The 26,077-nt window shown below is 43.9% G+C and overlaps 1 protein-coding gene across 1 annotated transcript in view; it reads left to right on the top strand.

Moving 5' to 3' along the window:
• The first annotated feature begins 7,089 nt into the window (after positions 1-7,089).
• Positions 7,090-26,077, top strand: part of LOC149873341 (centrosomal P4.1-associated protein-like) — a 76,953-nt gene continuing 57,965 nt past the window's right edge. The window contains exons 1-3 of the mRNA XM_090042904.1: positions 7,090-7,255; positions 17,533-18,158; positions 19,492-19,588. Coding sequence (XP_089899030.1) covers positions 17,715-18,158; positions 19,492-19,588 — 541 coding nt within the window. The 5' untranslated portion in view covers positions 7,090-7,255; positions 17,533-17,714. The remainder of the gene's footprint in view (positions 7,256-17,532; positions 18,159-19,491; positions 19,589-26,077) is intronic.

The following is a 26,077-nucleotide window of genomic DNA, read 5'->3' on the forward strand; positions in this document are numbered from 1 at the left end:
TCACAAAGAAGTCATTATTCTGAAAGGCTATGTCTGAAAAAGTAGAAGTTGATATTGAAGCTTTTAGTTGTGGTAATAATTTAGCTTTAGCCAAAGTTGAGTGAGCATTTTGTAAAATGGCAAAATTCTTTCATGGTGTTGGAGATTTATTACCACTACAATGATAATTTACATAAAATATAAGCACCTGACAGCATCCTAAATCACAGGTAACAAGGCAACATGTCTGCTGTACCTCTGAAAAAAACAGCGGTATGCCTGACACTGTTGAAGTTACTTTAAATTTCCATCTGTGTTAATTGTATAGAAGGTTCATAGAAGAAAGGAAGCAAGGGAGTCAGTTACCTCTACAGTAAAATGCCTCCAGACTGCATATATCTTTTAAAGTTAAAATAACTCCTAAATCAACTAGGTTATGACACCAAATTCATAGAATCATAGAATCAGAAGTAGGGTCGGAAGGGACCTTGTAGATCTTCAAGTCCAACCCCCTGCCTGGGCAGGAGAAAAACTGGGCTCAAATGACTCCAGCCAGGTAGGCATCAAGCCTCTTCTTAAAGACCCCCAGGGCAAGAGCCAGCACCACTTCCCTTGGAAGTTGGTTCCAGATCCTAGCCGCCCGGACAGTGAAGTAGTTCTTACAGATGTCTAATCTAAACCTACTCTCCAACAACTTGTGGCCGTTATTCCTTGTTATGCCAGGGGGAGCTAGGGGAAACAAGGTCTCTCCCAAACCCTTCTGGTCCCCCCTAGTGAGTTTATAGACAGTCACCAGGTCCCCCCTCAGTCTTCTCTTGTGAAGACTGAACAGGTTCAGATCCCACAGTGTCTCATTGTAGGGTCTGCCCTGTTGTCCCCGGATCATGCAGGTGGCCCTCCTCTGGACCCTCTCCATGTTGTCCACATCCCTCCTGAAGTGGGGCACATAGAACTGGACACAGTACTCCAGCTGTGGCCTGACCAGTGTCGCATAGAGGGGGAGGATCACCTCCTTGGCCCTGCTAGAGATGCACCTGTGGATGCACGACAAGGTCCGGTTAGCCCTGCCAACTGTGACCTCGCATTGTCGACCCATGTTCATCTTGGAGTCAGTAATGACTCCAAGATCCCTTTCTGTCTCCTTGCTCTCAAGAAGTGAGTTTCCCATCTTATAAGTGTGCTGCTGGTTACTACTGCCCAAGTGCAGCACCCTGCACTTGTCAGTATTGAAATGCATCCTGTTTTTGTTAGCCCACCCCTGCAACCTATGCAGGTCTTGCTGCAATCTTTCCTTCCCTACTAGCATGCTCACCTCACCCCAAATTTTGGTATCATCAGCGAATTTAAACAGGTTGCTTTTCATCCCGTCATCCAAATCGCTGATAAAGAAATTGAACAGCGCAGGCCCAGGGACCGAGCCCTGGGGTACTCCACTGCCCACTTTCCCCTCTGAGTACAACCCTTGAGCCAATCTGCAATCCATCTGACTGTGTAGGCATCAATGCCACAGTGGCCTAGTTTTTTAATGAGGATGGGGTGGGAGACGGTGTCAAAGACCTTGCTGAAATCCAGAAAGACTACGTCCACAGCAACACCTGCATCCAATGCTTTTGTGACCTGATCATAAAAGGCAATCAGGTTGGTCTGACATGACCTGCCCCTAATGAAACCGTGCTGGTTGCCCTGAAGCTGGCCCATCGCAGATGTGCTCCTTGATGATCTTCTTAAAGAGTTTCCCTAGGATTGAGGTAAGACTGACAGGCCTATAGTTGCCCGGGTCCTCCCTCCTCCCTTTTTTAAAGTTGGCTATCTTCCAATCATCCGGCACCTGGCCCGAGCACCACGAGAGCTCATAAAGCTGTGCCGGGGCCCTGCAATAACCCCTGCTAGCTCCCTCAACACCCATGGGTGGAGAGCATCTGGATCCGCTGATTTGAACACATCAAGCCCCTCCAGAAGCTCTCTAACCCGGCCCTCCCCAACCTGAGGTCTGGAGGCATTCCCTCGAGTCCCTCTTGCATCACGGTGGGGAAGTCCCAGTCCCTGCACAAGAAAACAGAGGTGAAGAATTGGTTAAAGAGGTCTGCTTTCTCCTCTGGCGCAATCACCAGATTGCCCAGAGTATCTTGTAGGGGCTCCACGTTTCCCAGTGGCTTCTTCATCCTCCCTATATATTTGAAAAAGAACTTTTTATTATCTTTGATCTTGGATGCTAGTCCTAGCTGTATGTATGCCTTAGCTTTCCTGACAGCCTCCCTAGAATTCTGATCGTTGTTGCTGTATTAGAATTATCCTCCCAAATCTTCTGAACAAACTGTATTTAAAAGAATAAGTTGTGATAAAAATATGAGTATTTGGAATAGCACATTAAACTTGGAAAACAAAATAGAAACGCGTATTAAAAAGCATATACAGGCAATGCAAATCTAAGTAGATATTAATTCATTTAAAATACTTTCCTATGGTCTCCAACATTATCACCTTGGACAACATACAGAAATAGAATTATCTCTCTTTACTTGTGTATTTTATCCAAAGAGGGTGGAGGTACCATATACTTCATATTTTAGATCTTTCTGCTATTATAGGGTCATTTTTGAGATCTTCACTAAGTGATGGCTATCTAAGGGTCTATCTACTATAGCTGAGATTATGTTTTCAGACTAGAGGTTAGACTCACTGTCCCAAAATTTAGAAATTTTAAATGGGGTTTCATTGACAAACTACAAGAATTTGAGCCATATTTAATACTGGTGAAATTCAGTATGATTCCACTGAAGTCATTGAAACTACAACAACTTAAACCAGCTGTGAATCTGAGCCACTGGCGGCGTCTGCTGGAGCTCCCCACTCACCACTGCTGCCATGCTCCCCCAGCTACTAGGGGCATGGGTTGTTCATGGTCTAAGACAATTTTAGTACTGATCCATATTCAATATGAATTTTTAAACTATAACATAATATGCAGTTGATCATAGTTCTTTTGCCAGTGCATATGTGAATAGCTTCATTTTTTAAAATTAGAACACTCTATAAGGTTTTTATTTAAATAAAGCACAGATAAAACATTCTCTTCCCTGAGGGCTTATGTGCAGTTTATTTGTAGCTATGGCACTGAATAGAGGAACTCTCTCGAAAAGCTGTCTGTTGGACAGACAAAAAAATCATTATTATGACTGTTCTCTGACTGCCTCAATTCCTTCTCAGCCACCTCAGAGTCAGAACTTTATAAATAAAGTTCACCTTTATATCCTCAGTCTAGGTCCTTCATTAGTTGGGCTCATTATTTTCTTATAAATAGCTAATTTAGTACACTGCAGGATAGTTTTCTCAGCCCTTCATCAGAACCATCTTGGATCCCAAGCCTTATAGCTCTGACTTCTGAGGTTTCAAGAGATTTGCCTCCTGCCCCTTAGTCATGAGACACTGGACACATCAGGTGTCTTTTACGCCTTGTGATTCCAGTGTGCAGTTTGCAATGCTTCTATTCCCTGCACCAGCAGGGAGGCATGTGAGGCTCCAAGTTCAGCAACTCTCCCCATGCTTAAAGCAGAAGTGGGCAAAACGGTGGATCCAGCTAGTGGCCAGACTCCATTTCCTAACAGCCCCTGCCCACCTCACTGGCTAGTTTCTATGGAGACTCCAGCAGCAGGGGGGCCATGATGCTGTGGGGCCAGGGTTTCCATAGAGACCGGCCCCAGCAGCATTGGCAGGGCATGCAGCAGGGCAGGGAGCTGCTCTGGAGTCAGGGCTGGGATCTTGCAGTGGTGGCAGCGTGGGGCAGAGCCACAATCCACTGCCCGCACACAGGCAGCAGATCATGGCTCTGCCTCAGCTCTGGACCCCACTGTACCACTACAAGATCCCAGCCCCAGAGCAACTCCCTGCCCAGTCCTGCTACTCTGCCAGTGCTGCTGGGGCCGGTCTCCATGGAAACCCTGGCCCCATACTGTCACAGCCCTGCAGTTACTGAGGTCTCCATGGAAACCAACCACAGCAATATGGACAGGGGCTGCTGGGAAATGGAGTCCTCTGTGGGCCAGATTTTGCCCATCCCTGACAGTCTGAGGAACCAATGCAAGTATTAAAATCAGCCTCCATGCTGAGGTCCTCTTAAACAGGACCCAAGATTTATTTTGCCACTCTGCCCTCAATGCTGCCTTCTCTCATGAACTCAAGAAAAGAATATTCTTGGTTTTATCCTGGGAACAAATCCTTCATTCAATCACCGTTCAGTGACAACCTGTCAGTCCCGAGGCTGCACCAACCACTGGAACTCCTCTTATGTAGTACTAATTTTCCTCCATTCTTCCTGGTCTTTTGCAATCCTTGTACAATCAGTCAGTTTTAATCCCATCCAATCTTTGATGTTGGTGGTCCAGCTTGTCCTAGGTCTTCCTTTTCTTAGTGACACTAGTACCATTTAAGTCCAAAATGGCCAAAACAGACTAGAATAGCACAGTGAATTAAGGCGTGTGATGGGGTCTTTGGGCCTCACCTGGGGTTGCCCAGGAAACAGCTAGGCAATAGGTCGCTGTCCAGTCAGGACATAAATCCTGCTATGACTAAATGAAAATGGCCAGGGAAGAAGTTACAAGATAATTTAACAAGATAGCCTGTTTCCACCTAATTGACATCTCAAAGACCAGAGGCTGGGAAAGTCATGCAGCTGAGAGAGGAGAATTGTAGGGAAAACTACTGAAGTTACAAAATGTTCCAAGGAGAGCTTCAGCTCGAAGGGCAAGTTTGGATTCTTTTGGAGGGACTAGCAAATGCACTCCCATTGTAATGTAGGGCCAGAGCACTAGAGACTGACCTGCATGCCATCCAGAAGCTGACTCTGCCTTAATCTAGTCAAGGATATCTGACTCTCTCTTCATCCCTATTGGTACCCAAAAGAGCAGACTGGATATCATGTCCTAGCTGATGGGCATCAGTATCTGCGACAGTATTCTTCAGCCTAGTTCCATTTTGGCATCTCTAGCACAGCAGAGAAACAGGCAGGCCAATACATTGTCTCACTGCAGCTCTAACATAGTTAGATGCAAAATGGACATCAGGAAAGCATTGTTGCTCATCTTCCAGTGCTTTTAGGCGACTATACCATTGTCTTGAAAAATGGTTGGCCAAGGAACAAAAGAAAGCAGTTAAGACTCTGATTACCTTGTCTAGCAGCAGCATAGGTTGCCTCGAACATTAATGGAAGTCCATAAGGAAGAGTGGTTCTCGGTGTATTTGTGGTCTCAGACTTGAATCCAAAGGAACAAAGGATTAAAAAAATGATTCTGCCCCTACACTTTCCTGTTTGCACATATCTAACTTTACTTCTGATGATGAAAACTGTCGTGGGAAGAAACTTTATGTAAGGAACAGCACCATTGTTTCTTTAAGAGGAAGACATTCCTCCCCCTGCCCTCGCCTGAGGGAGACTAATCATGTTCTGTAAAGTATCACAGTGTCAAGATGTAGTTCTGTGTAGTGAAGGTAGGCATGAGTTTCATATGTAGTGGCTGTATTCCAGTTTCAGAAAATGTCTCTATATGTTAGGGCCCTGCTACACATTCAAATTAAAGCTGGATAGAAAGCAGCTATAAAGTTGTTACACATTTTCAAGCACTAACTTTGTGGCTGCTTAGCTCTTTTTTACAGCAAGATCGTCATTATTATGGTGTGGTGATTACTTTGCAAGTGTGGCTGCTCTAAATGTATTTCATGATTAACCAATTATTTGCATACTATATGTAATGTGTAACAGGAATCTTAAGGACCAGGTTCAGTGGAGATTTCTAGCCTTTGCCCTCTCATTGACTTCCGAGGCACTATATGAGATAGAGACTGGGCTGTGCAATAATGGCTGTAACAGCCCCCCTGGGCCCCAATGGAGTGCATGTTAAGGCTCTATCTACATCAGTGGTTCTTAACCTTTATGGACTCAAAGTACCTCTCTATAACTTTTGTGCATCATGATGCTCCTTTATAAATCCATAGTGCATCCTCACTTTGAACACTGTATCCAGTTGTGGTCCCTGGACCTGAAAAAGAATACAAGCAGTCCTCAGACTTACAGCACAATTGGTTCCTGAAAGCTGTGTCTTAGGTCAAAGTGTTGTAACTTGGAACCAATTTTTTCATAAGAAACAACATTTATAAATGGTTCCTGAACCAAGGCCTGATACCCAATTTTCACTAAAAATACCCTAGAATTTTGTACTCAATCAATTATAGATGAGTAACATAGCTACATTAATGTATTTATATTGTAAATAGCAATCGTATTGATTTGGAAGGACTTCTTTGAGGTGATTTTGCTGGATTTTTTGAAGGGCTTTTGGTTGGACTTTTTAAAAGGTTCTTGGCTGGAGTCTTCTCAGGAGTCTTGTCTGCTTTCGTAAAGAAAGTGTCCAAGGAAGCTTGAACCGATGTTCTCCAGGGAGATGAGCGACACAGCAAACTTGTTCGCTGGCATGGCGTGGCATCAGATCAAGGGTTGTTGTAAAGTCAAAACATAAAGCGTTGTAAAGTTGACTGACCTCAGAAAGTTGAAATGGTGTCAATTTATAAATGCTGTAAGTGCGAAACGTTGTAACTCGAAATGTCGTAAGTCAAGGACTACCTGTATAGAAGAACCAGAGCAGGTCCAGAAAACGGCAGAGCTCCAGGCTGCTTGGGGTCCCCTGCCCCACATACACCTCACCCTGCCCTCCACACTGGGGGGCATGAGAAGATTTACCAAAATCCTAAATGGCGAAGAGGAAGTAAACAGAGATGTATTATTTACTATCTCACAGTACAAAACCCTAGCGCTCACAAAATAAATGACTGCAACCAGGAAAGTTTCCCATATCTCCTTTGAAGGAAATCCCTTTGCAAAGTTTGCTCAGGACCGCATCCTACTTTTGGGTCCCGAGCCCCTGGTTGAGAAATCGGCCTGGATGATCTTGCGAGATCCCTTCCCGCCGAGGGCCTAGGCAGGGTGCTGCATCCAGGCCATGTCGGGGGGCCCCGACCCCACGGCTCCCTCCTCCTCCACCTTTCCGCGCTCCCGGCCCCGGGCCCTGTCAGCCGCCCGGACTCAGCCCGCTGCTGGGCGCGGGGGCGGCAGCCCTGCATCGCACAGCCAGAGCGGGGGCGATTTTTGGGGGGGATTTTGCCTTGCATCGCCCCCAAACCCTGGCATCGCCCCCCCCGCGCGGGATCCCGGGGCGGGGCTGTTGCCAAGGGCAGCCGGACGCGCCGCGCGGGGCTGCCCAGCGCTCCCGGGACTCCCGCCTGCCAGGTGAGTGCGGGGCGAGCCGGGGGGTCGCTCCTGCCCAGCCCCGCTGCCCCAAATGCCCGCAACCCCCGCTCCCCCCCGCCGCCCCGGGGCAGCAGTCCGCTCCCCGCCCCCGCCTCCTCCAGCAGCGGAAGCGTGGGGGGGAGTCTGCCTCAGTCCCCAGGGAGAGTGAGGGGCACCTTGCTTTCCTCTGCCCGCAGCTTTTGCCCCCCTTTTGAGGTCCTGAGAGGGCAGCGGGGGTGGCTGGGGCAGCCAGCCTGGGGGGCTGGAGGGGTGGGGACCGTGGGGTGCAGGGGGAGGTGTGTGGGGTCCTAAGGAACTGGCCTGGAAGGGGTGTCCAGGGGGCATCTTAGTCCACCTCACCCCCCTAGCTGAGGCAGGGTTGTCCCTAGACAAACCTTTCCATACAATCCAGAAACTGCTCTCCGGCCAGACACAACAGAAGGTGTAAATAGCGCCTTAACCTGCAGGAAGGAAAACAGAGGTCCCAGGTTCACCGATATCATTGAGAACAAGGCTGGATGGGACCTGCAGAGGGCATCTAATCCAAGCCCCTGCCTGAGGTAGGCAGCTAGGCTGGATGCCAGCAAAGCTGGATAGGCATCTGGCTGTGGTCATCTGACCCCACTGGTCTTCCCTGCCTAGGCAGAGGGTTGGACTCGATGATCTGTTGAGGTCCCTTCGGACCCTGGCATCTATGAATCTATGAGGTAGGATTGTCCCTATCCAAACTCTCCGATTCAAGCCATAAACTCTTTGGAAAAGTATCCTCAAGCCTGACACCACAGAAGGCATCACATCCTAACCCACCACAGATAAAGCAGAGGACCCAGTATCGTAGAGCAGAGGTTCTCAAACTGTGGTCCATGAGCTCCATTCAGGTGGTCTGCAGAATGGTGACCTAAGGCTAAAACTGACAGACATTACACGCAGCTTCCCAGAACCGTGCTGAAAAAACCAGGCACATCCATCGCGTTAGAAAGGCAAGACTACTGATATTAAAATATGAGTTGTGTGCTTTGATTTGTAGAACAAAAAAAAGTTTATTAAGTGGTCCATGGAGACCCTCAGCCATTTTCAAGTTGTATGCAAAAAAAAAAAAGGTTGAGGACCACTGTCACAGAGAACAGAGCTGAAGGGACCTCCAGAGGGCATCTAGTCCAAACCCCTGCCTGAGGTAGGATTGTTCCTGGCCAAACTGTCCCATATAAGCCATAAACTCTTTGGAAAAGTACCTTTAAGTCCAGGGCTTGAATTATATTTTGACTCTTGAGGGGGGTCTTCAAAAAAAATTAAACAATTGATTGATTAACAAGTTCATTGATTAACAAGTTCACCTAAGTGAAGGAGCAATCCAATTGGAGACCTCCTCCCAGGTTATGGTTTTCAAATCTTAAGCGGGGGGCCTCAGCCCCTCACAGGCTCCCCCCTTAATTCATGTTCTGCTCAAGCCTGACACAACACAAGACAAAACACTCTAACTGGCCACGGATAAAATAGAGGATCCATGTTAACCAATGTCCTAGCGAACAGGGCTGGAAAGGACCTCCAGAGGGCATCTAATCCAAGCCCCTTCCTGAGGTAGGACTTTCCCTAGCCAAATTGTCTCATACAAGCTATAAACTCTTTGGAAAAGTACCGTTACACCTGACAAGACAAGGCATAACACCCTAACGGGCCACAGTTAAAGCAGAGGACCCAATGTCATAGAGAACAGGGCTGGAAGGGACCTCCAGAGGGCATCTAGTCCAGCCCCCTGCTTGAGACAGGATAAGCCCTATCCAAACCATCCTATACAAATCCATAATCTAAACTCAGTAAAGTCTACGTAAATCTAAGTACCATCAACCCTGACACAACACAGGCTTAACCCCCTAGCTTGCCATAAGTAAAGCAGGGGAACCTTGGCAGCCAATGTCCCGCTACCATGAAAACTTGTCAATATAGGCTCAAGAGATCCTGGGGAAGAAGGCCATGCCCCTGCCACTGCAGAGGAAAGCATCATCACATATAACATAACACATATTTAATGCAACACATAGAACACAACACATATTTTTCTCCTGTTAAAAGGAAACTAGAAGCTTTACTAGTAGGCCAGGAGGCTTGGGCTGTGTGATTCAGTTTAAGATGGAAGCAAAAACAAACAGAACTTCACTGAAACGAGTTCAAAAACAATCTGCAAGGCCAAGAAATGAAAGCTTCCTCACTGAGAGCAGCAAGTAGACAGTAGCATGGCAGGACAAAGGCTGGTTTGACTGATGGAACATCAAGACCATTAAAAAGAAGAGAGGGTGGTTAACACAGGTGTAATGAAGAGTTTAAAAAGGATCAGGTAATGAGCCTTGAAGTCAGTTGAGTCCCTCCATGCTGCCTGACTAGAAATACTGCTGCTGCCAGGGAGTTGATCTGAAACTCTGAGACGAGCAGGAATCAAAAGGGGCTGCCAGTGCACCCCTGGATCTGCCACTGTAGCCAGATATTCTTGCCCCTCTGCTCAGGGTCAGACCCATTGCCCCATCTGGGGTCAGGAAGGATTGCTGCCCATGGTCAGACTGGTACAGGTTGCAGGGGGCTTTGCCTCCCTCTGTAGCAGTGGGCATGACCTTGTTCCTTGAATCTCTGGAGCGTATCTTAAAATCCTTAGCAGCTGCAGGATGTAGGTCTCCTGCCTTACCTGTGGCAGGTAAGGTGTTATGTCTTGTGCTTGTTTCAGGATTGACTGTGTACTTTTGCTAATGGGGTTGACCACTGGTGCTCAACCTTTTGGTCCCATAGGCTGGATGAGTGACCAGGGCCAGTCTGTAGGCTGGGTCCTTGCACAGCCCCCTCTCCACCTGTGCATCAGAATTGGGCCCTAGGGGCCCAGTGTTGTCTCCTGCTGCCTCCCCATGCCCTGGGATTGGGTTCCAGGACCCAGATGCCACCCACACACACTGGGATTGGGGCCCTGGGGCTTGGCATCGCCCCCTTCCCCCTTCCATGTGCTAAGATTGGAGCTTTGAGGCTTGGTGTCCAGCCCTGCTCACTGGGATTGGGGCCCTGGGGCCCAGTACTGCCTCCTCCCAGCCTTATCATGTTGGTATTGAGGCCTGGGGCCCAGCACTGTCCTTGTCTGGCCTTGCACTTCAGGGTCTGGCACCATGTCCAGCACACAGGGCCTGGGGCTCCCCATGGGTTGGGAAATGTGACTATTCTGCTGCCAAATTTCCAGGTCTGCGGGGAACCCTACAGGCCAGATAACATGAGGCCACAGGCCAATTCTGGCCAGCCTCAGGGTTGACCTCTGGGTTCGTCAATTGATTTGCATAGGATGGCTTAGATAGGGATGATCCTACCTCAGGCAGGGGGTTGGACTAGATATCCTGTGGAGGTCCTGTCCAGCCCCCCTTCTCTATGATTCTATGATTCTAGAGTTTAAATATATGTATCCATTCATTCCTGTAAAATTATTAGAAAATTAAAGTAAATGCATATTGTACCATGGGAATTCCAGAGTATAATGGGGGGGGGAATAAAAAAATTACCAGGCCTCAAAACAATTTTTAACTTAAAATTCCTGAACACTTAGTAACATTCTATAAATATCAGTGAACGAAGCATCTGTCACAATGCATAATTACAATTAAAATAAATAGAAAGGTCCATCCCTTCCCTTCCCATTCCCCGCTCCTCACCTGCCGCAGCCAGGCTGTCGAGGGGTGAGGGGAGCTCCTGCCCACTCCAACTGGGCTGCATGGGGGTTGGACTCAGCTTGGGACTGTGGCAGCGACAGTAAGCAAGCAGGTTCCTTCTCTCTGCCTGCTGTCCCTGGGAGCAGGCACAGGAAGGGGGAATGTGTCGGTCTGCCACTGCTGCTGCTGCTGCAATCCCAGGTGAGCACAGCTCCTTGGCAGCCCAGCTGGAGCGGGAAAGGAGCTCCCCTCTCTCCCCAGAGAGTCAGGACCCTGGCAGCAGCAGGCAGGGAAGTGGGGAAAGGGAGAGGAAGGGAGGGAGGGAATTCTTACCTTTCTCAGGATATAGGCCCCTGACTGCTTCTCCTGCAGGGTGGCCTGCCTGTTCTGGTGGTGCGGAGGGGAGGCTGGGAGGAGGGATGCAGCTATACCTGCAACACCAGTTGCTGCCACTGCACTCACTTTGCATTTCTAGCAATTGCCAACTTAAAATCATGATTACTTGGCAGCGTTCTAAAAAATTGGGTAACAAAGTTTCTGCTAGAACGCACAGAGCTGACACTAATGATGCAAAAAGCGGTTCGTTTCTTTTGGAGGCTCGCAAATAATTCTCAGGCACACACTATTAGCAGCACAAAAGGTGTATTTGCAAATAGGGTCAGAGCAGAGACAGAAAATCTCAAATTGCTCCGCCCCCGAGGAAATCTGCAGCAGGTACTATATGCTCTCTCCCTCCTGGGCACGTGTGCAGAAACAGGAACTCTTACAACTCATTTCCGGTTCATACAAACACATATGTGATTACGTCACTTCATTCGTCGCATGTATATTATAATTAACTACTTAAGTATGCGGGGCAGATAGGCATATATGCATCAGCTAATTACGCACGCTCAGAAAGCTCTCTAGGTCACCAAGAGTTGAAATCCCCCCCCCTTTCAAGGACACAGTCAGTTGAATTCCAGCTTCTGTAATCTGCATGTGAAAGTCAGGGGGAGAGAAGAAAAGGGAGTGATTCTTAGCACAAAAGGTCCTTGGTAGTGTTGCTGCTTATCAGGTACGAGATGCAAACTGTGCAGTTCTAACAACACTCTATTCATTATGCATTTCTAATAATATTTCTAACACTAAAATCACTTAGTGGCCCCTTTTAGGGACAGAATTTTTATGAGTGATCTGAGTTCAGGAGAAAGTAAAACTATGTTGTGTCCCCATGCAGGCAAAATAACTAACTTGGGGTTTTGTCAATATTGGTATATCCAGAGGCATGTGAAATTTCATGAATTGGGTAATGCATTTTAAAATAAAATCTACTGAAAGAGCAGGATGAAATTACAGTCAGACTTCTGAACTGACCATTTTATTTCTTATCTCTTCAGAAAAGACCCTTCTGCACAGGTGTTTCAGCTTTAGTTAAAGCAGAAAAAACCGGAAAGATCAGATTTGCACCATCTCAGTTATCAGACTTTATTTATCAAAAGTCACAATAATGAACCCATCTAAAAAGCAACATCAACAAACAATGGCTCTAACATCTACTTTAGTGGTGCTTTTTAGTTTGTCTGAAGGTCATACCATTGCTAATGTAAGCAAGCTTGACATTTGTGGTAATCCATTTTTATTTAGTCTGTCTGAATCGTAATTGCAGAGCTAAGGGTTTTTATGGTGTCAGTGACAAACCTGTTCTATTTTCATTCACATTAAAACACTACTAGATTAGAGAAGACCTTTTTTTGAGGGTTGGACTTGATGATCCTGGAGACCCCTTCAAACTCTATGATTTTATGAAAACTGGTTTTAAGATATTCTTGCTTGTCTTGCTGTGCCTCTTAATCAGCCTACTGGAAAGGACTAGGATTCCTTTGGGAGCCAGTTCTTTTTTGGGAAATTATTCAGTATTTAAAAATATTTTCTGCTTTGAAATGTGATACCTGATTGTGTATGTTTTACACTAGTGGTGGCCAACTTTTTTGGCAAGCATGCCATAAATACAAAATATGAGCTAGTGCCCCTCTAATCATCACTCATCAGCCACTGTTGTCACCTACTGCCACAGAATCCATTTCTGAACTTGGAGGCACTACCCTTCAGCTCCCAAGGGACCAAACCCTTAACTGACATTGACCTCCTACCTCCTGTCCCCTTCCCAACTGCAGCTCCAATCCCTGCCCCTTTCCCAGCTGCTGCTCCAATCCCTTCCCTCTCCTTGAGTGCTTCCCTAACTCCCATCACTTGGCCCCTGGGGCTCACATGCCAAACACATTGACTACCCATGCCACTTGTGCCATATGTGCCGTGCATTGGCCATCACTGTTTTAGACTGTCTTTAGAAACTGGTTGAAGTCAGTGTGAATTAATATTAGTTAGTCCTTTTTATGTTTCTATTGTGTATATGTATATTCTTCTTTCTCATTATCTGTAAAGCAATATAGTAAAAGTTGAGTACTTAAGACTGTAAGATCTCTTTGTCAGGAATCCTTTTTTTGTTCTGAATGGGGTCTTGGTTCATGACTGAGGGTCCTAGGTGAAATGGTAGTGTAATGGTAGTAATTAGCTACTATTACTAGAACTACTGCTAATGAAGGATTATTGCAGTTCAGTGGGAGTTTACAACGTGTTATGAATATAAGTTCAGGCCAATACTTTGATGTTTGTTGGATGTATAATTCTCTATGTCGCTTAAAATACTAGTAATTACTGTTGGTTTATATAACATTATTCTGTTTATTCATGTGCATTGGCTTACTACAGCTGCTGTAGTATAAATAATTTAGCTAAAAAGAAAGTGTAGGGTTTGAAAATGGAAGTTTCTGATCACCATCTCCAGTAGAAAAAAACTTTTTGGGAGGTGTCCTGGTGTCTCCTTAGCAGGTCCCTTAGATTTACAATGATTTTGGAGGGTCTATTAGAAGCAAAGGTATGTGTGCAACAAAAAAGTATTTGGGTCCAAGCTGTTTGTAGCTTTGAGTCCATCTCAATTGCTCTTTCACTTTCTCCATCTATAAAATAAGACCAATAATCTTTCTCATTTGCAATTGTGAAACTTCAGCACAGTTTTCAGGTGTCTGTTATTAAACTCCTAACAGTAAATTTAAGCACTTTATTTAAATTAATCTGACTTCCAGATGTGTGAACACTTAAGGCTAGATCTTGTTCTACATGTTAAGCAAGTGGCACTTAGATGTCTCCATAGGATCCTGTTCCACTCTGATGTGGAATAGGAAAGCCTTGAAAAGCTTTTAACCCATTTAATTTTGTAATGTGTCTTCTTAGCCTTAAGACTAGGGTCACAAAAAGTGGCAAGAAGAAGGATGTACCTACCTTTTGTGTTTATGTTTTTTTAGGGACTTGAGCCGCACAGGAGCTGACTTCAGTGTAATTTTTAGAGATGTGCATGTTCTGAGAAATTTGAATGTAAGTTTGAATTTAGGAGCTTGATTTTATGCATCTCCCTTTGGAAATCACTTAGATGGATCATAGAATCATAGAAGTCGGGTCGGAAGGGACCTTGTAGATCTTCAAGTCCGACCCCCGGCCTGGGTGAGAGAAAAAACTGGACTCAAATGAGTCCAGCCAGGTAGGCATCAAGCCTCTTCTTAAAGATCCCCAGGGTAGGAGCCAACACCACTTTCCTAGGAAGTTGGTTCCAGCTCCCAGCCGCCCTGACTGTGAAGTAGTTCTTGCGGATGTCTAATCTAAACCTACTCTCCAGTAATTTGTGTCCATTGTTCCTTGTCATGCCAGGGGGCGCTAGGGGAAACAGTGTCTCCCCCAAACCCTTCTGGTCCCCGCTAGTGAGTTTATAGACAGTCACCAGGTCCCCCCTCAGCCTTCTCTTGTGAAGGCTGAACAGGTTTAGGTCCTGCAGTCTTTCAGTGTAGGGTCTGCCCTGTTGTCCCCGGATCATGCGTGTGGCCCTCCTCTGGACCCTTTCAATGTTGTCCACATCCCTCCTGAAATGGGGCGCACAGAACTGGACACAGTACTCCAGCTGCGGCCTGACCAGCATTGCATAGAGGGGGAGTATCACCTCCCTGGCTCTACTTGACATGCACCTGTGGAAGCACGACAAGGTCCGGGTTATCCCTGCCAACCGTGACCTCGCATTGTCGGCCCATGTTCATCTTGGAGTCAATAATGACTCCAAGATCCCTTTCTGCCTCTGTGCTCTCAAGAAGGGAGTGTCCCACTCTATAAGTGTGCTGCTGTTTTCTACTGCCTAAGTGCAGTACCCTGCACTTTCAGTATTGAAACACATCCTGTTTTTGTTAGCCCACCCCTGCAACCTATGCAGGTCTTGCTGCAGTCTTTCCCTCCCTACTAGCATGCTCACCTCACCCCAAATTTTGGTATCATCAGCGAATTTAAACAGGTTGCATTTCACCCCATCGTCCAGATCACTGATGAAGAAATTGAACAGCTCAGGCCCAAGGACCGAGCCCTGGGGGACTCCACTGCCCACTTCCCCCCAGGTCGAATATGACCCGTCCACCCCCACCTTCTGAGTACGACCCTTGAGCCAATCTGCAATCCATCTGATTGTGTAGGCATCAATGCCACAGTCACCTAGTTTTTTAATGAGGATGGGATGGGAGACGGATGAGTTTATTTGATCGGATCTTTTTATTTAATTACAAAATTCACAACCATATCAACCTTTTGTTGTGGTGTTGTAGCCATTGTGGTTCAGGAATTATGTAAGAAGCAAGGATTTCTTAGGTTGATATCTTTTACTGGACAATCTGCATAGTTGAGATAGAGTTAGAAAAGCCTCTGAATGCAAAACAGTCTTCATCAGGTCTGAGCGGTGAGATTAAACACAACACAGTAATTTTTCTCCTGTGCTCCTTACAATTGCTTACAGCTGTCATTGCTCAGACCTGATGAAGAATGTCTTACATTGTAAAGCTTACCTAACTCTAGCTCAACTATGCAGTTGGTCCAATAAAAGATATCACCCTAAGAAATCCTTGTCTCTTGCAATATCAGTTATTAACATTCCTTTAAGTTAAAACAGCTCAATATATGCAAAACCCCAAACACAGCAGCATGAGACTTTTCTAAATGTTTTGTACTTCCGTGTCTGTTGTTGCCAGCAAAGGTGTTCTGTACAAACAGGTTTAATTTCTCTAACCTGCCTCTCCCTTTCTAACTGAATCAGTCATTTGTGACATTACAACTGCTTTCTTGATGGGAGTGAGTGGAGGCACTGTATAGGACTGAGGCCACCGAAATAAATTTTCTTACCTATGCAACCATTCATATAATCAGCAACAACAATCAAGTGAATACAAAAAAGTACATAATAATAGAGTTTCTAGGGGCAGGTTCCCAACTGAACTTAAAATTTAAGCCCATGCCTTCTGTTTAGCTTAAGGGTGGCCAGTGGTTGCTAAACCCTGATAGATAATGCCATGCATCTAAATCCTCATACGTTCTGCTTAGTGCCTCCCTTGCTGTCTTATTGTTCAGGCTTTCCCAATCCTCCCCTTCCTGCTTCTGGCTCCTTGTTTTCCTCTGGTTTTTTTTTTATCAGTTCCAGTTTCCACCTTATCCCCTCATCTGTCGCTTTCCACTTTTTGATCTCCATTTACATTCCCTTTCCTATTCTTTCCATCCCAATGGGTTACCAGTCCCAGTATCATTTCCTGAGCTTTTTGTCTGTTCTTCATGCCTTTAACTTCTTCTTGCAAATTCTCTCTTTTCTTTTGCTGGCATCCTGTCCCAGCCTTCTGTCATGCTCCCTGTCCCAGGTTGTCATCTCCCCCTCTTTTCTCAGACTCTTAAATTCATTCTCGTCCCATTTGTGTTTGCGTCAGACAGCTTTCTCTTCTACACTGCCTAGCCAGCAGCAGTGAGCCATGGAGAAAACATGGGAGGCAGATTCCATGCTTTACCCTAGCCCAGAGCGGCTATTACAGGGAAAGTTCAAACTTCATCTTTTGGCTGGAGGGAATATGCTCAGTTACTCTTTGCGAATAGTGTATATACATACATGTCAGTTCTAGAAACTGAGAGAGGCTCAAGCATCTTCAGTATGTAAGAGAAATTTAACTGCTTAAATTTAAGAAATCTTTAACAAGCAGAGACAAACAGATGTTTCAGAGGCTTATAAACTGACAAAAGTGGCATGGAGTTTCACAGGAATAGCAAAATGTACATCCCTGATACTAAGGCCACCCCATTGCCAAATTTAAAATCTCTACTTCAAATACTGGGATTCCCAGAACTATGAAAATGATTGCAGATTTTTAACGTGGTAAAGATAAGGTATTTCCCCTCTCATCTTGCTCAGAAAAACAGCTATACATTCTATACATTTTGTGGCTGAATTTTTTTTTTTTTTAATTTCAATCTGAGGCAGACACCTGGCATAGAAACTTTTCAGCCCATGTTTTCCAGTTTTGGCATCAATATAAAGCAACTGAAAACTTAATGGGAAATACTGAGCAACCACAGTAAGAGGCAGTGTTACGAGCCTTGCCTATAATATTATTCCCCAAATAGTGCTGCTTTATTTAGAGAAAGGAGAGCTGGAAAGTCCTTAAGGTTTAGTAGAAAATTAGATAGTACAGTGACTTTTTGTTTGTTTTGTTTTGTTTACAGTTCTTGTGGACAGAAGATCCTTAGCTTCCAGTTTGAAAAAAAAATCTATGATTTAAATATATGTGTGTGTGTGTGTGTTTGTGTGTGTGTGTGTATGGAGGCAATGTCTAGGACATACAGTGGTCATTGCTTCATCAGCACAACATGCTTGTTTTCTGCTGCATTTATTTTGCGTCCATAACATGGACTTCAGAGAGCCAGACATGGAAGCAGATGCTCTGAAGGACAATGTCTATATGTCTCAGTGGACTGATCCAGCAAAGCCAGTGCCATCTCCTAACAAGATAATTGAGAAGACCATGCCTTCTTTGTTGCCGGGCTGGATGAACAACACGAGTGAGTCATTCAGAGAGCAGTTTGCACCCTTATACTATTCACCAGACAGCAGTATGAGAGGCAGCAGAAGCAGTTCATCAAATAATGTGCACAATAACCAAGATTTTCAGGATACAAGACAGTTAAATTATTTGGCCAACTCTGTTCTTTTTCCTCACTTGTTGGCATCCAGTTCATCTCAGACTAGCAAAACTAATGACACCCTGGAACTGCTCAGTCCACCTCCTCCACCAACTGCTGCTGCACCTCAGACATGTCAGGAAACTGTATGCTACAGAAACATAGAACAGGTCAGTTTGCCTGCAATGGCATTTTTGATTAAATATACATCTGTTAACATCTACACATTATTTTCAGGTGGAAGTGGTCTAGAAGCTTTTTAATTGGTCTGTATCTGAAAGGCTTTCATAGCATGTACCAAGAAATGGAACAGAATCTCATGTCAGATTTTGCTGTTTTAAACTGACCATGCAGTAAAATGTTACTTCATTATGATGAGGTAAAATAACCAGTTCCATTTTCCCAGAACAAATCTATTAGTTTAGCCTCTTGTTCTTCTACGTTTGATGTTATTCCTATTTGAGTCTCTTTGGGGGGGAAAAAAATTCCATGCTTTGGTATCACAACACCACCTGTCAGACTGTTGCCTGAAAAGCCAAAGGTTAAGAGTCTCCTGATGGTAAACTATTTTTCTTTTTTTTGTCCTAAATCTTCCTATGCCTTTCTCCTCTCTCTTTCTCCTCCTCCTCTCCCTCAGTTCTGTGCAGGAAGGAAGCAAAACCTCTTGTTTCGGGGATAGAAGGGTAGTGTCTATTCTGTTTTTGAGTGCTTTGATGCTGGAGCTGGGACACTCACAATTGAAAGCCTTGAGATTTTAGGAGCATTCTAAATGTCTCCTCCCCATCCCTTTTCTCTCTTTTTTGACAGCCCCCCCCAGGAAAGACCAGAGTGAAAAGGAGCAGGTAATGTTTGAGTGATGTAGCTGTAATGACCCAGGAATTAGAGAGGCAACAATTTTTGTGGGTGATATTCTTTATTGGACCAACTGCATGGTTGGGATAAAGTTAGACAAATTTTTAAATGCAAGGCATTCTTCATCAGGTCTGAGGGAAGAAGCAGGCACCATGAGTTCAGGGCTTCTTTGTGCAAAAATGCATCTGCATTGTATGAGCATCTGTTGCTCTGAATTACAGTTCTGTCTTGAAAATGTTAAGTTTATATTGTCAGATTGTAAAAACTGCAGGTGGACATCAATGTTTAAGGAAAAAAATAAGTGAGAATACTTTCAGGATCAAAAGTTTTTCCTTGTGGTAGGTTTTTGCTGGTGACATAACGTTAATAACCATTTTTCAGCATGTATGTTATTAATTTACATTTAAAATTTTATTTAACAATGGAAATAGGCAGGCAGTTTCTCTTTCTGATTCTCATCCTCTTAACAAACAGATGTTTTATTTGAGCTTTGACACTAATGAAAGAGTGTTTTAAACCCAGCTATTTTCTCTGGACCTCCTTTTTTAAAAACAAAACAAACCAAAATGGAAACACTGAGAGTTAGGATTCTTTCCTGTTAAAAATCACAGGTGAGCATATTTTGATACTGTCTCTTGGTGCTGTTCACAGAGCCCAGAGAAGCAGGAACAGGTGAAGAAGCAACAGATGGAGCAGCTGCAAAGGCTGGTGGCTGAACAGCAGAAAATCATTACATACTACAACCCAGGTACTACAGAGAGTTGCTTAAAATTGCACATGACAGCTGTTCCTAGGCTCTCAGTGAAATCCTCTGGTTTTCAGAACAGGTGCCAGCAAGGATGATGATTTTTTAGTGGTTTGGAAAGAGTAAGAAGCAGAAGGCTGTTTATGTGTTGTATTAAAATATTTTATTTCCACCACTAAAAGATCATTTAGAAACTTTTTTTTTTTATAGCAATTCCATGTATAAAAGTCCATTTGTGTTTAATAATAGAAACCCATGCATGTATACCAGCTGACATCTAGATTATACTACATTTGGAAGTTTTAAGTTTAATGGCATCATAAAAATATAAAATATCACCGTTGCATGCCTGTATCACAACTAAAAGATGGGAAAAGGGAAGAAAATAAACAAGCAATATTTTTAGAAAAGGACTTTCTGATATTGTGGCTCGGTATCTTTCCACAATGCAGCACAACTTCCTGCACGCTTTCATCTTTGATGAGAGTGTACCCAAAAAATGCCATCAGTCAAGCAAATAAACAAAAAGGAGGCTTCTGCCCATGTGCTTTGACATTGACTATAAGATTTCCTCTGTGACTCTGGAACTGCCTCAGTTCCATAGTATAATGGGATATGGATTTGTTGGTAGGGGAAACAGCTGGAATCCTCCCTTCCCCCCAAGAATGCTATATGGTTTTGCAAGAGCTCAATACATGGCAAAAAACGGGGCAACTAGAGAAGGAACCATAAGAAGGTAGAAGGATCTTCTGACTGCCGCACTTCTTAAGGTGTCCCACTAGGAGAGAACAGCTGTACTTTATGGATAGGATTGCTTTTGGGCAGATGTTACCTGGGATATTTATCACATTGGCATGTTTCTCTGGCACCCTGGCCTTTCCTGACTACTTTCTGGGCTTCACAGCCTGGTTTGTAGGTTAGAAACTTTGTTCTGCTGAGATCCCTTGAGGAGACCCTTTCCACTGCTGGCATAAGCGGTGGAGAAATATTATTTGGGGTGGCTGAGTCCTACCTTTCGCTACTGTAGGGCTGTTGGTGCTGTATGCCGTGGTGGAGGAGTGGCTGTGTGCCAAGCAGCTCTGGGCACTGTGGGATAGCAGTGCTGTGATGCTGATGCTGTTGCCAGCCACCACAAAAACTTTGGAGGGCCCCCGTTAGCCGCAGCCTTCTGCCACCTATGACTGCTGGAGGCATCAGCCCTAGAATACTCCATCACATACACATACACATACACAAGAGTTAAATATATGGAGTCACAAAAGTAGCATTTCATAATCAAAAGTGCAAAGCCACTCTCATTCCTACTATCCTATGTATGGAAAGCCTTCTTGGCAAAACAATCAAGTCCTCTTTGTCATCCCAGTAAACATAAATAGTGCCACAAATGTATGGCAGAGAACTTTGCTAGTTTGAACAGAATTATTCAGTCAGAATTTGAGTTTTAATCAACCAGGAAGGAGCATCTACTTCTAAAGGATAAGTGCTATTTTAGGTAGAGTTAAACATAAGAAAACCATTTTAACTATTGAGAATTTGCCTTTTGTCTGTATTAAATCTTTAAATTGATCTAGAATTGAATCCTAGTCCTACCACAACCAATGGGAGTTTTAGTTTTAACTTCTGGAGAAGCAAAAGATGATCCTATATTTGTTGTAAAAAGAAACATATTTTTCACTGGCATTTTTCCACTAGTCATTTAAGTCAATAGAGCTATACCAATATTCACCACCTAAAGCTCTGGCCATTTGCATTGAGCTTACTTACCTAGCTAATTACAATTATTACTTCATGAAATGAAAGAATTTAGAATAGTAGAATAAAACAGCAAATTAGAGTTAATGGAAATGCTGACAAGTTGTCAATGGCAATCTATTCACAGTGTAGGATGTGCAAACAAAAAAAAATCTTTCAAACCTGTTGCATATATTGAAATTTATTAGAATGTTTCCTCTGGCTTCAGGTTTCAGAATCTTTGGAAATATCAAGACTCTGGGGCTCTGCTTCATTTCTTTTCAGCCTAATCGAATGAATGAACTTTCTGTAGGAATGTTGAAAGGTTGGGCTTGAGAAACAGTACACAATTGGGTCTATTGCACTATTGAGGTAGCTCCAGCAGACAGTAACATCAGTTACATGAACAGCAACATGAAAAGCTGCACAGTTCTCAGAGCTCTGGAGGATGTAAGTCAGCATTCTGCCCAGCATACTGGGCAAGAAACATACTCCAAACACTACCACTACAGTGATCAGTAACAGCTTGGCTTTCTGTAGCCCAGGTTGCTTTTTCATGCCGTGGCGGCTCTTCCTGAGCTTCTTGATGATGCCAGTTGTACAAAACAAAATGAGGCTAAAAGGAATCAGCAACTTCAAAAAAAAAATCACATCATGCCCAATAGTATGGAAGTTGGTCTCTCCATGTAGGCTGAAACTGCGACACTTGGCGTTTTGGTGTTGAGGTGAAAATAGGATCTCAACAGTCAATCCCATTGCAAGAAGCCAAACCAAGGAAGCAATGACTTTGACAGTCTTGGTTGTGAGAAAGCTGAGATTATTGTGAGGGTGCACCACCCTGATATAGCGTTCTACAGCCACGGCTGTGAGGAATGCAATGGAGACAGCCTGGGAAAGAGATAGCACAAAAAGCACTACCCTACACAGTGTGTCTTTAAAATCCCATGCCATTTGCGTCACAAAAAAGATCAGTCGAAGTGGCAGGCAAATGTTCAGCAAGATGTCTGCGATCATCAAATTTAGCAAATACATGACATGTGGCTTCCAAATTTTCAGGCGAAAGAAGAAGATCCACAAAGCAATAGCATTATTTGTTATTCCCATCCCGAATTCCAAACTTAGCAAGATGCTCACCGCTGTTTCCATAGCTTTGTCAGGAACAGAGCAGTTTGCCATTTTCTGCTGGTCCTTTAAAAGGACTAGAATGTGTAAGTAATGAAACCCCTCTAGATCCTGTTGCACTTTTTATACTGCAAGAAAAAGAAGGTTTTCCCCCAGCACTATAATCACTTCTGCATTTCTCAAAAAAGGAAATACACACTTGTCACCATGAATTTAAAAGCAGACCAATTATAGAAGCATCAGGAAATATATTCAGAGTCATGTTTATCTATATATGCATAAAGTATGTGTATACCTAATGTATAAAACAACACACAGAATGATTTCCTAAAAATGAAATTTTGGCCTGAACCAGCATTTCCTGTAGGCCTATAGCACTCCTAGCTCTCTTTGGAGATAGTGATAATTAAGGATGCTCAGGTCCTTGAATAATATGATATGATAATACCTTAAAGATGCAAAACACCATGGAAATGCTAAATATTATTATTTATCATAATCCAAGCAGTCATTGGTATATTGCTTTAGGAAAAAGAAAGTACATGGATTTTTGGAAAAATAGCCAAAGGAGATAGAGGATGGTTACATCTTAATGTCGATCATTGGCTACAAAAGGAGTAATATCCAAGTTCACATGCTTAGAAATCTGGAGAGTGCTACTGGCATTCTTGCTGATGCTGCAGTAAGCAAAAGTAATTGCACTTCAGTGGCCAGAGAATGAAATTGATCATGCGATAATGTAATTACTCAAAGCTGCACTGAGGAGTCAGTCAGTAGCTTTCGTTGCTTGCTGTTGTGCTTGCACACTACCAGGCACTTATTTTGATAATGACTAGACCCTATGTATATGGATCAGGGTGCTTGTGTGTGTGTATATACATTTCTTACACATACACACACAAACCATATATATGGATAAGCATAAAGATTTTTTTTCAGTCTTATGACCAACAGTCATCTATGGCTCAGTTTGTAGTTGGGAGGAGGTATCAAGTGGGGTTCACCAGGGGCCTGTTCTGGTATTGTTTAATATCATAATTAATAATGTGGATGATGGAATTGAGTGCACGTTTGGCAAATTTGAGGACAAGACTAAGTTGGGTGGAGTTGCAGATACTCTGGAGAGTAGGAGTAAGATCCAAAATGACCTGAATAGATTGGAGAAATGGTCTATAATCAATCTGATGAGATTGCAGAATAACTGCATGGACAAATACAGACTGGTGAATGACTGGCTAGTCTGCAGTACTGCAGAGAAGGACCTGGGGGTTATGGTGGGCCATGAGCTGAATGTAAGCCAACAGCATGCTCTTGTTGCAAAAAACCCCAACAGCGTCCTGGGTTATTTTCCAGGAGTGTCACTTGCAAATCAGGGGAAGTGATTCTGCTTTATTTAGAACTGGTGAGGCCCCACCTGGAGTACTGTTCCCAGATTTGGGGCCCACACCTCAAGCAGGATATGAACAATTTGGAAAGAGTCCAGTTCAGAGCAACAAAAATGATTAGGGGCCTGGCTGGCAAGACTTATGAGGAAAGGCTGAAAGAGTTAGGGTTATTTAGTCTGGAGAAGAGAAGACTGAGGGGGGATTTGATAACAGACTTCAAATACTTGGAGGACAATTATAGAGAGGATGGAGATAGGCTTTTCTTTGTGGCTTTAGGGAACAGGATTAGGAGCAATGGCCTAAAGCTATACCAGGAGATAGTTAGGTTGGAGATTAGAAGGAACATTTTGACCATGAGGGTAGTCAAGCATTGGAGCAGGTTACATAGATAAACTGTGGAATCTCCACCCCTGGAAGTTTTCAAGAGCAAGTTAGACAAACACTTGGCTGGAATGGTTTAGTCAGGGGTGCACCTGACTTGAGATGGACTAGACTAGATGACCTTGTGAAGTCCCTTTTAGCCCTACTTTGCTATGATCTTATGACTAATATGTCAGCTTTCCCAAGATGAAAATACAATGAAAAAAAGAAAGGTATGTTAGTGTTACCATGGGTTACACTCACTGAGGTCATCCCTCTTATCCTCAGATGTGGTTGGCTTCAGTTAGATATAAAGCAGCTTTTTTCCCTTTATCTCTCTCTCTGTTTTTCAAGCAGGGAGGTTAGCCTCCTGAATTGTGCATGAATTTTACATGTTTGTTTGATATATGCATATGATACTTAAAAGTGCACAGTTGGGATCTAACAGCATATGGACATAAAAGCACCTGATTTATGGAAGTTATTTGCATTAAAAGTTTAAACGCTTGCTGATTTGCCTGTGCAATTATGTCCCAAATCGTTCTCTCTGTTTTAAATATGTTTGTATTGCTGAGTTACACGTAACTTTTTTTAGCCAAACAAAATTGGTTTCTTCTTACATTTTGCACTTCCCTTTTATGGTAATTGAAAAGCAGTCTCATAACTTGTGGTTGTACAACATAAACAAAACAAGAATTGGCCTAGAATTGTTAAAGGAGCCTAGAGAGATATTTCAGTGGGAGCTGCTCTTGTGGGATTTCAGTGAGGGCTGGTCTTGTTGCTCCTTAAATCTTAGCTTAAATTTAGAGAGTTTCAATTAATGGTATAGAAATAATGAATGGAGAGTTATAGGCACAACTGGAATGTTGTTGCTGAGTAACTAGGTACAGAGGGGAAGTATAGACAGTCAAAAAGCCCAAGACTGAATTGATTTAATCTTTGCAGGTTAGTCTAAGCGGTGTAGATTGAACTATAAACAAGTGAACAGACATTCAGTTTTGATTCTGGAAATGCAGCCACATGCCTGCTGTGGCCCAGGCCAGAACCATCCTTTTTGAATTGTGGAGCCCAAAACTGGACGCAGTACTCCAGCTGCAGCCTCACCAAGGCCGAGTACAGGGGGAGAATGACATCCCGGGATTTGCTCGAGAAGCATCTATGGATGCAAGCCAGTTTAACCAAGGTTTTTATCTTCAGTGATCTTCACAGTATAAGTAGTGAGTTTTTTCTCAGTCCAGTTCATAAAAAAACCAAACAGCACTCCAGTCTCTCAGTTCTAATCCTCAAAGGAAACTTACAAGACACCTCTCAGAGCTGAGACTATGAACTTCATTTTATCAACCTCCTGGATACTAAAACTCATGGACTAAATATAGACATTGGATTTATGACACCTTATAACCTGCCCAACATCTGACTCCCCAGGTACCTATCCACTATTTAACTGCTAAATTCATCCCCCTTCTCCCCCCTGCACCCAGCCTGTCTCTCACCCACTGACACCTCAGTTTACATCTTCACTGACTGTCTTTCTTGTATGCACACCAGCCCAGCCTCTGGCTTCTTTACTTTTCATGCCTTCCAGGAAGAGCACACACCAACTGCAGAGACTTCGTCAGCCTGACAAAGGGTTTTTAAACCCGAAAGCTTGCTTAAATTTTTTTTCCCAACTATTTAAGTTGGTCTAATAAAAGATATCTGATTCACCCAAAAAACCTTGTCTGCCTGTGTTTAGTCATGTAATTCCTATTAAAGTACCATGGAAACAATGCATAGGACGTGGATGATGGTCTAACCACTTTTATGATGTTCTTTACTGGTGTTTTGTGCTGGCAATAGGGGCTTTCCTGAAGACAATCTCTAGTTTTGTACATGTTATTACAGGGAGCCTTTT

The sequence above is a fragment of the Crocodylus siamensis genome, chromosome 1 (genome assembly GCF_052110815.1).
Source record: "Crocodylus siamensis isolate JL-2025a chromosome 1, ASM5211081v1, whole genome shotgun sequence".
Classification (NCBI taxonomy): domain Eukaryota; kingdom Metazoa; phylum Chordata; order Crocodylia; family Crocodylidae; genus Crocodylus; species Crocodylus siamensis.